The following is a 15,196-nucleotide window of genomic DNA, read 5'->3' on the forward strand; positions in this document are numbered from 1 at the left end:
ATGTCCTAAAACAATCCCTTCAGTAAACATCATAAAACATTTTTCATGACTTAATGAAAGGTTTGTTTCTTTACATCTTATAAGGACTTTTTCCAAATTTTCTAATGCCTCTTCAAATGAATTACCATAAACTGTAAAATCATCCATATAGACCTCTACACAATCATGAATTAGATCAGAAAAGATTCCTAGTACTGCCCTTTGAAATGTTGCGGGTGCATTACATAATCCAAAAGGAAGTACTCGGTAAGCAAAAGTTCCCCATGGACAGGTAAATGTGGTCTTGTCCTGATCTTCAGGTGCTACCTGAATCTGATTGTAACCACTAAAACCATCCAAAAATGAGAAATACTTTTTGCCTGCTAAAGTATCTAATACTTGATCAATAAAGGGCAAAGGAAAGTGATCCTTCAAAGTTGCTTTGTTCAATTCCCTGTAATCAATGCAAACCCTCCATTTACCATTCTTTTTAGGTACTATAACCAAAGGAGAAACCCACCGGCTATCTGAAATGGGGTAAATGAAGTTTACATTAAGTAACTTTTGGAGCTATTCTTTCACTATCTCCCTAAGGTTTGGATTCATCCTTCTTTGAGGTTGTCTGATTGGTCTACTATTTTCCTCAATGTAAATGTGATGAATGCAAGTCTTAGGGTCAATACCTTTCATATCAGTATACTCCCATGCAAATGCAGTAGAATGTTTTTGCAAGATTTTGGTTAGCTCCCCCTGTTGTGATTTTTCCAAGTTTCTGTTGATATTCAATGTTTTTCCTGGAAAAATCTCAATGGCAGAACTACCAAACTCTTCTATAGAGAAAAGAGACATTTGTCTAGATGATAGACACTCAATGTCAGAATCCAACTGAAATTGTGTGTGGTCATATTCTGAAGATGGTTCAAAGTTTTCTAATGTGTTCAGAATTTGACTAACTTCACTAATCTCAGAAATGGTAAAGACAGGTTGTATAGTATCTTCATCATCAACCCACTCATTATCTCCTATTTCTGTAATTGCTTTTGCTGGAGGATACAGATTGAACTTCTTTGTCGAATTACCATCAGAAATATACATATCCCCAGACCTACAACTTATGAAAGCATCAGCTGTGGCTAGCCAAGGTCTTCCTAAAATAAGAGGATGTCCTCCTAGATTACTCTTGGGAGTTAAAATCATGAAATCCACTGGATATTCCCAAGAGTCTAAGGAGACTGGAATGTCTTCTAATACACCATCCGGTTTAATAATTGATCGATCTGCAAGTTGCAATAAGGTAGGTGTAAAAAGAAGATTAGGAAGTTTTAGCTGTTCCATAGTCTGTCTACTCATGATGTTGATAGCAGCCCCTAAATCAATCAAAGTATTTGGTATTTCTACCCCATTGATATGTGTTTTAGCAATTGGGCTACCGGGATCTACATATTTCTGCATAGTAATTTTTCCCATCATGATATCTGCAATTTTCCCTACCAGGTGGATCCTTCTGGTATCTCTTGGTTTCCTTCCTGGTCTTTTAAGACTTAACTCCTTTATTGTTTTTGCTATAATAGGAATCTCTTTAATGGCTTGTAACAAGGGAATCTTGATACAGACATTCTTCAATTCATCTAGAAAATTATAGTCAGGCAACCAAATTTGTTTTTCCACTCCTTTGTCAATTTGTAATCTTTCAGGAAAAGGAGGTGTGGATAAAGATGCAGGTTGCTCAACTATGGGAGTTGTGGGGGTTAATTCTTTTTCCTTTTCTTTTTGAGTGTTTGGGTTTTGAAGAGATGCTTCAGAACCCTTATTGGCTTCAAGAGACTCTTCCTAAAAAATGCTTTGCTTTTGAGCATTTATAGAAGGTTTATCTAGGACTCTACCTGATCTGAGTTGTACTTCATTGAGAGGAACAATCATATAGGTAGGAAATTTTTGACCTTCCATCATGTAAGCATTTTTAGGGTTTTTATTATTGGGGTTTGGCAATGGCTGAGAAGGAAGTTGATTTGACTTCTGTTGGAATGGAAGCAAGAGTTGAGAATTTGGATTCTGTTGAGAAGGTTGTTGTTGTTGTTGTTGTGGAAATGGCAATGATAGTTGTGGAAATGGCAATGATAGTTGTGGATTTTGATTTGGAAGTTGTGGAGCTTGTTGGTTTTGAAAAGATGGAGGATATTGGTAAAATTGAGCAAATCTCCCATAAGGATTTTGCATACCTTGTACCCATGATTGAAAAGGATTTTTAGGTTGGGACCAAGGTTGTTGCCAAGGATTCCAATTTGGTGGGGGTTGAAAATTCATAGAGTTGCTAAACCCTTGATTTTGTTGCCCCTGCCAAGGTCTCCTTGCAACAAAACAGAGAGATTCGATTGTATTTGGATCTTCTTGAAAGACATCTTTGAGCCCAGGAATTGAAGGACAATCCTTGGTCTCATGATTCTCTGAAAAAATTACACATGTTTCTACAACTTTTGCATCCAAGGGACATTCCCTTAGAGCATGTTTCTTCCTACATTTTGGGCAAAAGATGGCCAAAGCCTCAGCTTCTGCTTTCTGTTTATTGTGAATCTTAAGGGTGTCTAGTTGTTCACTAAGACTCCCTAAGATGTTAGTTTTGAATTCATCAAACATGTTGCCAATCTCAGCCCTACTTACTGATCCAGTTGCAGATTTGTTTGCTCTGATGAGAGAAGGATCTCTAGGCCCTTTTTGAGTTTTAGATTTCCCCCTTGAGAGATGGACACATAGCTCTGCTATATCATTGAGTGAAAGTTGAGATATATCTCCCTTCCCCATCATGTTCAAAATATCTATCCATTCATCTCTAATGGCTTTTAATAGAAGGGCTTTCAAGGTCTCCTCATCTAAGTTACTCATTTTTTCTCTTTTCAGGTTGTATTGAAATCTTTCAAGTAAATCCTCCAAGTTTTCATCTTCTCTTTGCACCATTTTGAATACCTCATCCTTGTGATTGGTGGGCATACAATAGTCCAAGTACCTATCCAAAAATGTTTGTTTCATATCATTCCAAGACCTAATGGATTGAGTGAGTAATCCCATGAACCATTTCAAGGCTGCTCCTTTCAATGTTGAAGGAAATAGTTTGAGTTTTTGAGAGTCTTCCAGATAATCATAAGTTCGACACACGACTTCAAACTCAAATAGAAATGTTTCAGGGTCCTCATTCCTTAACCCATGGAAGTTTGGGAGGACAGATGGTGAGATGTTTTTCATGGTGGCTCGGGAGTCCTCATCGACTATAGGAAATCCAAATGAGTTATCTCCATCCCTATTTCCCCCAATGTTACCTCTACCTCCTCCATTGTTTCCTCCTCCTCCTCCTCTACCTCTACCTCTACCAAATCTAGTTGCTCCTTCCTCTGTCATAGTAGTTTCCCTAGAGACTTCAGAGTCTTCTGGTTCTTCTACAAAGGGTGAACGAGAAGGAATTTCTCCCTCTTCTTCTTCAGATGATTCTACTTCTTCAATTACAATTTGTCTTTTTGTAGAAGGAAGAAAAGGATCTCTTTCTAATTCAAATTCGATGGAAGGTGTGGGAGAGTCGACTCCTGCCTCTTGAATTCCAGGAATCCTAGGGCTAGGAGTGTAAGTTGGAGATGATGGAGGTGTCTCTTGTCTATTCCTTGAAGTAGATGGACTTGTAAAAATCAAACTCTTGGCTCTAGCTAAAAACCTTCCCCTAGAATCTCTTGCTCTATGCATGTCATTTTTTTTTTTTTTTCTTCAAGTCAGGCTAATAATTCTCTTTCTGATCTTCCAGGTCACTCTAGGTGCAAGAAGAGAGCATACTCAAGAAACTATTAAACCAATAACTTTCTCTTTTCTGATCCTCCAGATCACTCTAGGTGCAAGAGGAGAGCATACTTTGAGAGGTTATCAATTTTCCTTCCTTGAAATTTTCTTAATTTTTTTTTTAGAAATTGGCTACCTAATTTCACTTCCCCGGCAACGGCACCAAAATGTTTGGTCAATTCAGTGATGTCTAAATTGCAACTTTTAAATGTCAACCCGGGGCTCGTAAGCTGATGAAGTGAGGTGTACTATATGTACTTATGTAATCGTTTTCTTAGTCTTTTGTCGTTTTTAGCTTTTTTAAGTTTGTTTTCGAATGTATCTTTCCTACTGTGATGTGATGGAAATGTAATAAAGCAAGTGAAATGTGGATGATTGTGGTGATCTCTAAGTGATTTCTCAAAACTTAAAAAGTATTCTACAAGAAAGCTTGAACAACAACTGCAATAAAATCAACTCTTAAAGGAAAATAAAGACATCAAATAAAGGACTAATGACATCGGCCCAGTATCTCTGCTGCTAAATGAAAATGAAAATGAAATCTATATTAAATCCAACTAAAACAACTATCTCACACTATTTCAACTCTTCAACTTAATCTTCTCTATGAAAAGATATCATGAAATGTTAAGCAATGTGAAATCTAAGTGAAACTACATAAAAGAGACTAGTCACAATACTTTAACTTTCTCTTAACCTTTTGCCTTTCAGCTGAATTTATCATGTAAGAAACAGTTATGAATAAGTCAAGTAATGTGAGTTCTAAAGCAACTAAATCAAGCTATACTAAGTGATATTTTGGCTCCCAATAAAGTTATTTGATTATGGAAAAGGAACCATCAATAGATGAACAACTTGATATCTAAGAGCAGAAAGTAAATATGCAAGTTAAAGAAATGACAGTAAGGAAAATCAAAACTGCAAAACAATGAAGGTCAGCAACATAGACAATATGATCACGCATGCCATTAGTTATGAAAAGAAAAGAAGGAAAATTGTCCCGGACTTGGCTAAGAAACCTGCATAACACACTGATCAGTCATGAACATAAAAGTGCAGAAATGTAAATCAACAGAAATCAAAGTCTATGTACAGCTAATATACATGTTGAAAAGAAATAAAAACGCAGCAATTTAAAAGACATCTGTACAGCTAATATACATGAAACAAGAAAAAGAAATGCAAGAAATTAAAGGTTACTGTACAGGGCTTCAGCAAACAGGGGCCCTCTGCCTACTTCAGCCGGTTCAAGGAGCAGTTATACGCTTAAATGCAAAACAGTCTTCTCATGTATTGACAGCAAATGTAAAAGTACAGTGGGGAGCTCAAAATTACATTAAAAACGATTACAAAACGATTAACTCTACAGCGTTCAAGGACGCTTTATTTATAAGGAGAAAGCAAACTACTTTAACGAGATCTATGCTATTCAACCAGCTGTTTAAAAACACGTGAATCCTCTGCGTCCCCAGATCTAGGTAACTGTCATCGTGTTCATTCAATCTGGAGAGTATGGCTGTTGGATTTGTGCTTCTAGATTGTCTCCGTGGCTGAGGGTGATGCCACCTAGCTTCACGTGCCCAAAAACAGAGCAACGCAGAGCCGTGCCACCGCTGAACACTTCTGTTGACCGGTATTTGCCTCCTTGTTGACCACGGGCTTTTATGGCTGTTCTGGGTGATCTGGATGGACACGTCCCATGTCCTTGACTCCTGGAACTTGCCCATGTGGCTCATCTTCTCGAAGGACACCTGTAACATATCATTTAATAAAACAGCTGCGGAATCCTGTGCTGGCTGCAGAAACCTGGATCAGCTGCGGAAACCTGTGTTGGCTGCGGAAACGCAGCACTCTGAACCAAAATTCTAAACCAAACAACAGTCATCAGCGTAGTTAGAAAACCATGTAAAAAGTCCTAAAATACAATGATTTAATCAACTTGGTGGATGAAATGAGTGGGAAAAAGGAGGAAATGAATGGGAAAAGAAGGTTGAGAGGGTGTGTAAGGAGGTACAGGTTCAAGGCTCTACAACCATCACGGTTATGTCAAAGACCTTGCATTAGGGACATCTCACTCTTATATGGCATCCTTCCCAGGCTGAGCTAGAGTTATGTATCATTTATGTACTTTGAGGATTATCCTTGGACACTTCTCTATCTATCATGTGTCCATAGTCCTACTAATGTATACTATGACATAGATCCATGATTGTATTTGTTAGTGGCTATGCTCATTCTCTTGAGTCACATGGATCCACTGTGCATGTATTCATGGCCATGTTGTAGCATTTTATGTCTTGGATCCGTAATGTATGTTTTGGTGGCCATGTTCAGTATTTTCTTATGACCGAGCATGGGTATGCCTGCCTCGGGGATGTTATCAGCACAGATGAGACTTCAGCTCCAGAGTCTTCCTTTCTACATTCTTGGCTTTGTCTCCTCACTCCTGTTTTGACATCTGAGCCTTATCATAATGTATTTCGCCCATCAGCTTCTCTTTTGACCTCATACATTAGGCGACATTGTTTATCATCTTATTTTACCCCCTAGGGTCAGTGTTCCTTAGTCCTCATGGTTGTTTGACTTTTTCCAGGCCTTAGACCTTTTTTCCAATCATATTTCCCATTCACACGGATGGAGTCTTATGATAACAATTGCAGACTCCCAGCCACTCCCAACCCTTTGTTGTGCAAGCAATTATAGCCTTTTTTACTCTTTCATATGCTTGTGATTGGGAATCTCTTCTAGAGTGTCTTGGTCCCTAGGAGATCAGTTCGACTTATCACTTATTCGAGTTGGCCAGGACTTATCATTTAGAATTTTCCATGACTTCTCATCGTCCTGAGCATCTACATTCATCCTCTTGGGACCTCTCTTATGCCTATTTATATTGGATCACTTGAGAGTGTCGGAGGAGTTTTAGACTAGAGAGGTTTGGAGAGCAATATTTTTGGAGAGCTAGAAATCTTGACTCCATGCTACTACCTTGCTACTAGAGAGAGAGATTGTGAGGTTCTTATTACTTGAGTATTTCTCTTCATGCTCATTTCCTTGTTATAGTGGGGAGACTCTGTCGGATCCAGAGAGGAGGCTTTGAGGTGAAGGTATATGAGTGTAATCTATTTTTTCATGATTAATAGAAACATATGTTCCTTCCCCATATCTATTTTTATTCAGCATGCTTTATGGTGATTTCTATGATATTTTGATCTAACGATCTTCCGAGGAAGTTCACTTGTTGTCTCCATTTGTTTTTGGTTGTGCGTAGGGATCAAGATCAGGTGTGGATGAGGTAGATCGCTCGAGTGGAGCATGGGAATATGCATTAGACCCAAAATCCTTCCCCAACCTGTGAGGAGGCCAGGTGCACACATATTTCCTTGTAGTACATAGAACTGACTACTTGATGCATACTTGATCATTTGGGTTAGGATGTTATTATATTTCTATTGGTATTTTCATTTTCTATATGGTGATTTGATTTGGACACAATATCACAGAGAAATAGATCCTTGCAACTTTAGATGCAGCAGTAGGTAACACTATTACAAGATTAAAGCTCCAAATTTGGAAGGGAAACCTAATATGAAGTCTCAATGTGCCCTTTATTAACAATCTTGGTTCACTTATATGCATTAATGAATTATTGTACTTGATGGTGGGATGCAGCATTGGACATTGTATGTAATTGGTAGGTGGTTTCATCCACATTTCATCATGGGTTGGGAAACTTAATTGAGGCCTAAGTCCACCAAAGGATCATATTTACACCCTCGGGTGAAGCTTGGAGAGCCATGGGACTCCTACCATGTGTAGAGCATCATTTCATGCCATGGGAACCTTCAACATCCTCTTTGCCCCACCTTATTGATGAGATGATGCACTTGGACTAGTGTGCTCAGGCCAACCTAGCATTCGCCATGTGATGTGGTAGTTGATCCAAGGCCTAAAGGAGGTTTGTCTCACCCCTTGTGACATGGGAGGGAAAGCACCATTGTTAGAGCCCTCAATATTGTAGCATTACAAGTTATTCTATCATAAGGAGACCCGTGAGACTTGAGGACTTCCTTGAAGGTTGTATGAGCTTAGTTCTTGTTGAAGTAAATAATAAGAAGCTTTTTATCACAAGCCTTGTCATGTAATTTACTATTAAAATTGGTTATTTTTTGGCGAATATCATCCATTTAATCATATATATGTAAAAAATAGGTGAATTTTTAACAAAATTAGCGAACATTTTTTTATCAGAAAATGTCCAAAAAATAGCCCATTTGCGAAATTTCGCCCCTGATAAATAGCAATAACTTGATTAAAATTTCGCCCCTGATAAATTTCCCCCCTGATAAATTTCGCCCCTGATAAATTTCCCCTATTGATAAATAGCAATAACTTGATTAAAATCATCAATTCCAAAATTATTGAAATTAATTTCGAAAAAAATTGAAATAATATTATTAATTACACGATTATTGAAATTGAAATTCCAATAATACTAAAACCAGCTTAGATCCATCTTAACTCCAAATCTACCAAGTGCTAATAGGGATAAAATATGTTGATATGCAAACATTTTTTACAGTGAAAAGAGATTTGATCCTTCTCAATGCTTGGTAGATCCAAAGTTAAGATGGATTTACGCTGGTGGATAAACAAGTTGAGGGATACAACATATATGTCAAGATTAGAGGACGCAAAAAGATACGAACGTAATCAGAGCTATCATTGTTGGATAGTTGGAATTGTTAGGATGAAATTTGGCATTAAGTGTGTTTGAATTGATGTCAACTAGGCTAGCATTGATGTCAATTGAGTTAGAATGGCTTAGTTGGAGTTGGATCTTTGGCTAGAGCCAAAGGGGGAGTTATAGATTTGAAGGCATTTTTGCTTCAAGAGATTAGCTCAAATGCTCCTAGAAATGGTACAATTGGATAGTGCTCCAAAGAGATTTCCAACAGTATACTAAAGTCTAGAAAAAACCAATTGGATCAAAAGTTATTACCATTCATATTTTGCGTGCCAAAAGGGTCAAAGGTTCAATCAAAATTCGGTGATAGTTTTGATGGTCTCCAAAACTACCAACAGTTTGGAGTTTCCCAAAAATTGGTGAATAGGCTTTGCAACATTGTTATTTATAGGTGGCACAAAGATGTTCCAATGAAAACCTCAGGAGGTCTATTTTGGGTCCTTCCCGGGACACGTAACCTCAATAGATATTTCCCCAACAGTTTCCAAGTGCACCTAAGGTGAAATTTTTTGGGGTGACGAGGTGTCTAGACAAGGTGGCACATGAGCCTGAATGTTGTATAGTTGGCGCGAAGGTGGACCAAGGGAAAAATCTCAAGAGAGATGGCACTTGGACACGAGACCCCAACAGTTATTTTCCCAACAGTTTGCAAGTGCAACCAAGGTGAAAATTTCTTGGGTGAAGAGGTGTCGAGATGAGGTGGTATGATGTGGTAGAGGCCAACATCAGGTGATTGGTGTAGGTCAACTTCCTAGAGGTTTGATAAGGACACATCACCTTAGAGGTTCTTCCCTAGTAGTTTCAAAGGAAGCTCATGAGAAATATTCTAGGGAAGCAACTTCAGTGAAATGGGAAAATCCTTGTCTATTTCCAAAGGGAATTCTTGTCCCAACCTTTGAAATCTGCGTCCGGACCTAAAAATTTTACAAAGAAAATCATCAAAAAGCAAAGCCTTGGACCCCTTCTCCTCTATACTAGTGACATGGCATAAGGCCACATGGCACATTCTAATTAGTTGATAGACATAGGTGGAGCCACATTGGCATGATGACATTAGCATCTGAAAGTCCTTGGACATGTGGCACTCCAGGATGATGACACATGGCATGAAAATTTGGCATTTTCATGTGTGCAACTGCACGAAAAATACGTGACATGTGGCACCACTTAGAGCATGACACGTGGAAGAGAAGTACAAGTGGCAGATATGTCAGCAAGGGTGGACAAACATGTAGTCCTGGATATTCTCCAATTGGTGTAGGCAAGGAGCATGGAACTCAATGGAATGGTGGCAGACACATGTTCCTAGTGGTTTTCTGATTGACCTGTGACTGCAGCGGTGGACCCCATAGGGCACATCACCTCAGAGGTATGACCTCGATGATTTCAAAAGGTGAGAAATTGAAAATGTCCATGGAAACAGGCCCAGGGAGATGGAAAAAGGCACAACATTAGATGGATAAATTTTGTCATGGAGGAATTGAGAGATGGCGTCAGCCGGCAGGATTGACCCCAGCAATCTAGAATCAAGGAGCCTTAAGAAAATGCCTAGGAAACAAAACAATGGGAAAAAAGTATTCATGTCAATTGACATTTCGTCAAATAACTGAAAGGCACATCCAAGCCCTATCTTGTGAAGGTTTGATGTGTTATATGATCATCAAGGTAAAAGGGCCAAATTAGCGTTGACGTGTTGTTGAACAAAGCATTATGGGCATGTATTAATAAAAGCGCTAAGTGTTTTGGCCTTAGATATACAAAAGGATTAGGCCTAAGTGCATAACATTGAGGGCTTAACACTTGTGGACATGAACGAGACAGTATTCGTTTTGGCATTGTGTGTTATATTTGGTTGTGTCTGCTATAGTTGGTAGTGCACTACACTTAGATAGTGAGGCTTGAATGAGTCAGCAACCAACTTAGCACTATATGCTATATTTGGCATAGAAAGACATATCTAGCAGATCCCTAGAGTTGGAGAACTCTACTAAAACCTAAGCATGCCAGAATTGCTAAAATAGGTAAAATGGCTCATTGATTGATTCCATATGAGCAAGAAGGACGAGGAAGTGAATTACCTGGCTTAATCACAATTATCCATACCTGAGTGTCCCTCATGCCATGAAGAATTAAATTAGAAAAGAGCATTGGGTGTAATGGAGGTGGTCATGAAAGAGAGAAGCCATTACGAATTTTCAATCACGCTGCACCAACATTGAATGAGTGACAATGCCTTCCCCTTCTGAAAAATATGATAGCATAGGGGGGGGGGAACTCATCGACAAGGATGGGAGACAAGCCACCTAAGTAACTAGGCAAGTTTCCATGCACATGGTGGGTGAAGATAGGAACTGGAGAAAGTGACAAAGGAGAGCACTAGAGTCAAGCCAATAGCCTAAAACATAGAACATGTTGGAGACTTGACAGACACAATTGATGTCTATTACATATGATTGTAATAGACATCAATTTAGTTAATTTTTATAATTTTAAAAATATTAACAAATAAGTATTTTAATGATTAATTGATTTATATAATTATACTAAAATTTATATAAAAAATTATAAAACATTTTTCTTTATCATATCAACCTTTTAAAGTGTTCTCAAATAGCCATATATAATTAGAAGTTCAAATGCTTTGATGAGCCTCGTTAGCAATAAAAGAAAATACAAATTATCATTTTAACTTTCTACACGGGAGGCCTCAACTTCAAACAAATTATCATTTTACCTTTTTATACAGGAAGCCTCAACGTCAACGTCAACCTCAACCTCAAACAGATTATCATTTTAATTTTTTATAGGATAAGTAAAACTTCAACATCGCACAATTAAACATCTCTTAATAAATATTTTTTATTTAATATAATAAAGGCTGTTATATATTTTATAACACTTTTTTATATATTCTTATTAATCTAATAATCAAAAGTAAAACACATGGGAAGACTGAAGACCCCGCACGAGACAGCTAACATATCTTGTATCCATCTCATTAATTTGATAAAAACCAAATCCAGTCAGTGCACGCATTGACCCTGAATTTACAATTCCTACCTTTATATTTCTATAAATATTTTCATTCATCATCCATTGCTGCACTCCAATCATCTCGTCGTTGGTTCTTTGTTGCACACTGTAATCCCCCCATCGTTGGATTCAATGGCCGAAGTGATGAAGTACTCTGACATCCCGGAGTTGCCTGACCATTTGAAACACAACATATTAGCGTGTCTGCCCCTCGAATGTCTCTGTAGATTTCGGAGCGTTTGCAAAGACTGGAATGCTCTGCTTTCATCAACCAAATTCACAGCTAAATGGAAACAGTCGCCTTTCAACAGGACGCCATGGCTCGTTGTACAGAATGGCCAATCTCAAATGGCTGGTTCTCTAGCTTACTCCTTCTTCACCCACACCTGGAAGAAGACTTCTTTCCTCTCCCTTTCTTTCCTGAAACAAAAGGGAATGCATATTGATTTCCATGGATCTGCAGCCGGCCTGCTCTTGCTGGGACTCTTTCCAGCGTTTGTCGTTTTCAATCCTCTCACAAGAACGTCCTTAACGCTTCCTCCCATCTCATCCATACGCTCTGCCAGAGCCTCGGGGATCATGGAAGGGAATGGCGACAGCAGAGATACATACAAAGTGGTGGCACTAGGCCCACCGCGTGGTCAGAGTGGTGATATAGTGGAAATATATGATTCCAATGATAAGTCATGGAGAATTGCAGGACAGGTGCCGGAGAATGTGTGGGTAATGCGGGCAGGAATGGGAATGCAGATGGTTTTCTGTGACGGTGCTTTGTACTGTCTGGCGATCATTAATGGAGGGTGGGGCATTATGGGTTTCAACATCAAAGAGGAGACCTTCTTTTCTGCAGCCTTGCCAGAGACTGCGAGGAGAAAGCAAGTTTTTCCTTACCTGCTCACTTGTGGGTCACAAGTTGTAGTCACAGGCGGGAAGCTCAAAGATGGGGAGCAGAGCCTTTTGCAGGAGGTCATTATATGGGAGTTTGTGAAGGTGAAGGTGAAAGTGGATGATAACTCGTCCTCTGGTTTATCATGTGGGTGGAAGGAGATTGGTGTTATGCCTCCATCAATGTGTGAGGAGGTTAACCTGACTTTGTCTCATATCAATGGCTCTACTGACTGCCCGATCATGTGTTGCCTAGGAGTTGGGGACTATGCATGCTTTATTCTCAACGGATGTATGCAGTCGATGGAGGTGGTATTTTACAATGTGATTGAGAAGACATGGGGTCGCCTTCCTAGTTGCCGCTTAGAGGATGAAGGGTATGTAAGAGTTATGGAATTTGAGCCGAGGCCTGACATGAAGGCTGGCTGAAACCTGCTATGCATGCCTTAGCCTTTCCATCACTGCCATGAACATTATCTCTGTTTTTCCCAGATTCAGTTCCTTTTTTCTTAATTTCTTCCTGTTGCCTTCTACAAAGATCGTTATCTCCGTCTATCTATTTTGTTCAGATTTAGTATGTTTTATATCTATTTACTTTAGAGTGAAGTTTATTTCAGGGACTTAATTTAGAGTGAAACCTGTACTTAATCCAATTCCAAGGACTTTTGCAAAACAGTAAATAGATACAGTTGCGGGCCCTTCTACTCTGTAAAGTGTATGGCTTTCCATATGCATGACAAAATGTTTCAATTTCTGTGTTAGTAACAAAAGCAGGGGTCTTCTTATTTCTTTACCCTTCTATAGCTCCCTTTTCAGAAGATATGCCTTTGATCTCATAAATTAGAAAAGCATTGAATAATGGGTTTATTCTATTTTATGTAAGAGTTGAACCTAAATTCCAACCATTACACACTCATTTAGCAAGAATTAACACAGGAAACCGATTTGAATGAACCAGTACACTGAAATAATTAATGAAACGAAAAAATGAATTACGTTTGTTTACTACAGCAGACCAGGCTAATACTCAATATACAGTGTACTTATTTCAAGGGCTTCACAATTTGGAATTCCCCATGTAAATGATGTAAAACCTTAGCTGTCTGGTAAGAAACAAGAAACAATCATTAGAATAATAAACAACGATAGCGAATGTCTCAATGAATGGAAAAATAATTGGTATTGAGAAATTTTATGCAGACTAGAGAAGCCGAGAATTAGTAAGTTGGATATGGGGAGTTGGACCAAAGCATTTTGCCCTTGTCAAACAGAAACTGGTACAATATCCAATGGTTGAAACAATCTGCGTTGTCTTCAAAATATAACTAACACTCGCTCCAACACTTCTACCTTGAATCAGCAAACCCCAAACAGCTGTACGGCCCTGTTGATCTTAACTCTGCATTCCATTCCAATTACAGAGAACATTTTCTTCTTCACTTGCAGGAGAAATATCTTGATTCAACTTTTGTACGAGAATCACCGCATCAGGAGATATATCCCTCAGAGAATTTCTGACCTTAGCCCAACTGTCGACCTTTTCAAACATATCCGCATAATCCCTCGGTTTCTTCAAACTTACCCAAGGAGATTTTCTGTCAAATACACAGTGCAGAAAGGGGGCTTTCTGAATATGCTTGAGAATCTGCTCGACCAGGGAATAAAACAAAGGACAAAATTCAGAATTTCACCAAGGGGATATATACAAAAAGATGATATTCCAACTTCTGCCAGAGAATTTGAAAACCAATTAATCAAATTTCATCAGATTCTATCCACAGTTAAAGACACGTCAAGACAATTGCATCATAAAGGACAAACCCATCAAGAATATTGCATCAAATTCTTCCAAAAGGTATAAACTATTATATTTTGATTTATCGTTACTACCGTACATCCATTACTGAATTTCTCATCCATTCTTCGAGCTTCTCATATGTAACTGGCGGGCGGCTTTTCAATTCTTCGCCACAGGTTAGCCCATCTATACTGAAGCTCATTTTTGCTGGTTTTCTTGTTCCCTGTTTGAAATAGGGTTGCATTGCTGGTTAAAACATAGAGTTTGGCGTTTGAAATACTTTTTTTACATGAAATTGCAGAGAAATGTGTGTGTTCTGTTTTCCATGAGAAGACGATCTAGAAGGCTTAACCACAGAATTTTCAATAAAAACTGAGACTCCGCTTTGCAGTGCCTTGGTCACCATGGGAACTCTTTTTTTTCAGAAAGAAAAGCAATATATTATATTGAGGCAATATATACATCATGTTCTGTGATAACAGAAAGAAGATCTCCTGACATAGGTGACCACTGTTGAAAACAGATATGACAAATATGACAAATAGCTGATAGACATATAAAATAAGAACATTGAGCATCATATAGAAACATATGATGAAACATATATCAACAATTTTGCCAAAATGTGCTACTGATATGGGAAGATGACAAAATGAAACCAAAAAGAACAAAAGGAGAGGAACCCATAGCCTCCGGCTGGAACAGCCACCTGGAACTGACAGAAAAGAAACCTGGATACCCACAAAAACGAAGCTCTTTGCGCCCTACCGAACTCCAGCCTTTGACCAATCTTCAGATGGATTGATAGAAAGTGAAGAACCTTAACAGAACAGACTTGAAGGAGATGTTTGAATCTTCAAAAAAATTTGAATTCCTCCACTTCCAAACACACCATAATGTGATGGGAAGGATTGGACGCTTAGATGCTTCTTGTCTTCCCC

General features: G+C 38.6%; 1 protein-coding gene and 1 pseudogene across 2 annotated transcripts; one reads left to right on the forward strand and one right to left on the reverse strand.

Moving 5' to 3' along the window:
• Window positions 1-11,704: 11,704 nt before the first annotated feature.
• LOC149267099 (F-box only protein 6-like) lies at window positions 11,705-12,886 on the forward strand. Its single transcript, XM_089410213.1, has one exon. It carries the CDS (start codon window positions 11,705-11,707, stop codon window positions 12,884-12,886), a length of 1,182 nt encoding a protein of 393 aa, XP_089266339.1.
• A 390-nt stretch (window positions 12,887-13,276) lies between these two features.
• On the reverse strand, window positions 13,277-14,661 carry LOC149267100 (uncharacterized; annotated as a pseudogene). The gene is made up of 2 exons (XR_016253055.1): window positions 14,353-14,661; window positions 13,277-14,102 (listed from the first exon to the last, which is right to left on the reverse strand). The product of XR_016253055.1 is annotated as an uncharacterized LOC149267100 (transcript).
• Window positions 14,662-15,196: the final 535 nt, after the last annotated feature.

The sequence above is a fragment of the Pinus tabuliformis genome, chromosome 6, assembly GCF_031772625.1.
Source record: "Pinus tabuliformis cultivar Carrire ecotype Pingquan chromosome 6, CPIR1, whole genome shotgun sequence".
Taxonomy (NCBI): domain Eukaryota; kingdom Viridiplantae; phylum Streptophyta; class Pinopsida; order Pinales; family Pinaceae; genus Pinus; species Pinus tabuliformis.

Coding starts and splice junctions, on each gene's coding strand:
- LOC149267099 (XM_089410213.1), top strand. CDS start 11,705: ATGGCCGAAGTGATGAAGTACTCTGACATCCCGGAGTTGCCTGACCAT.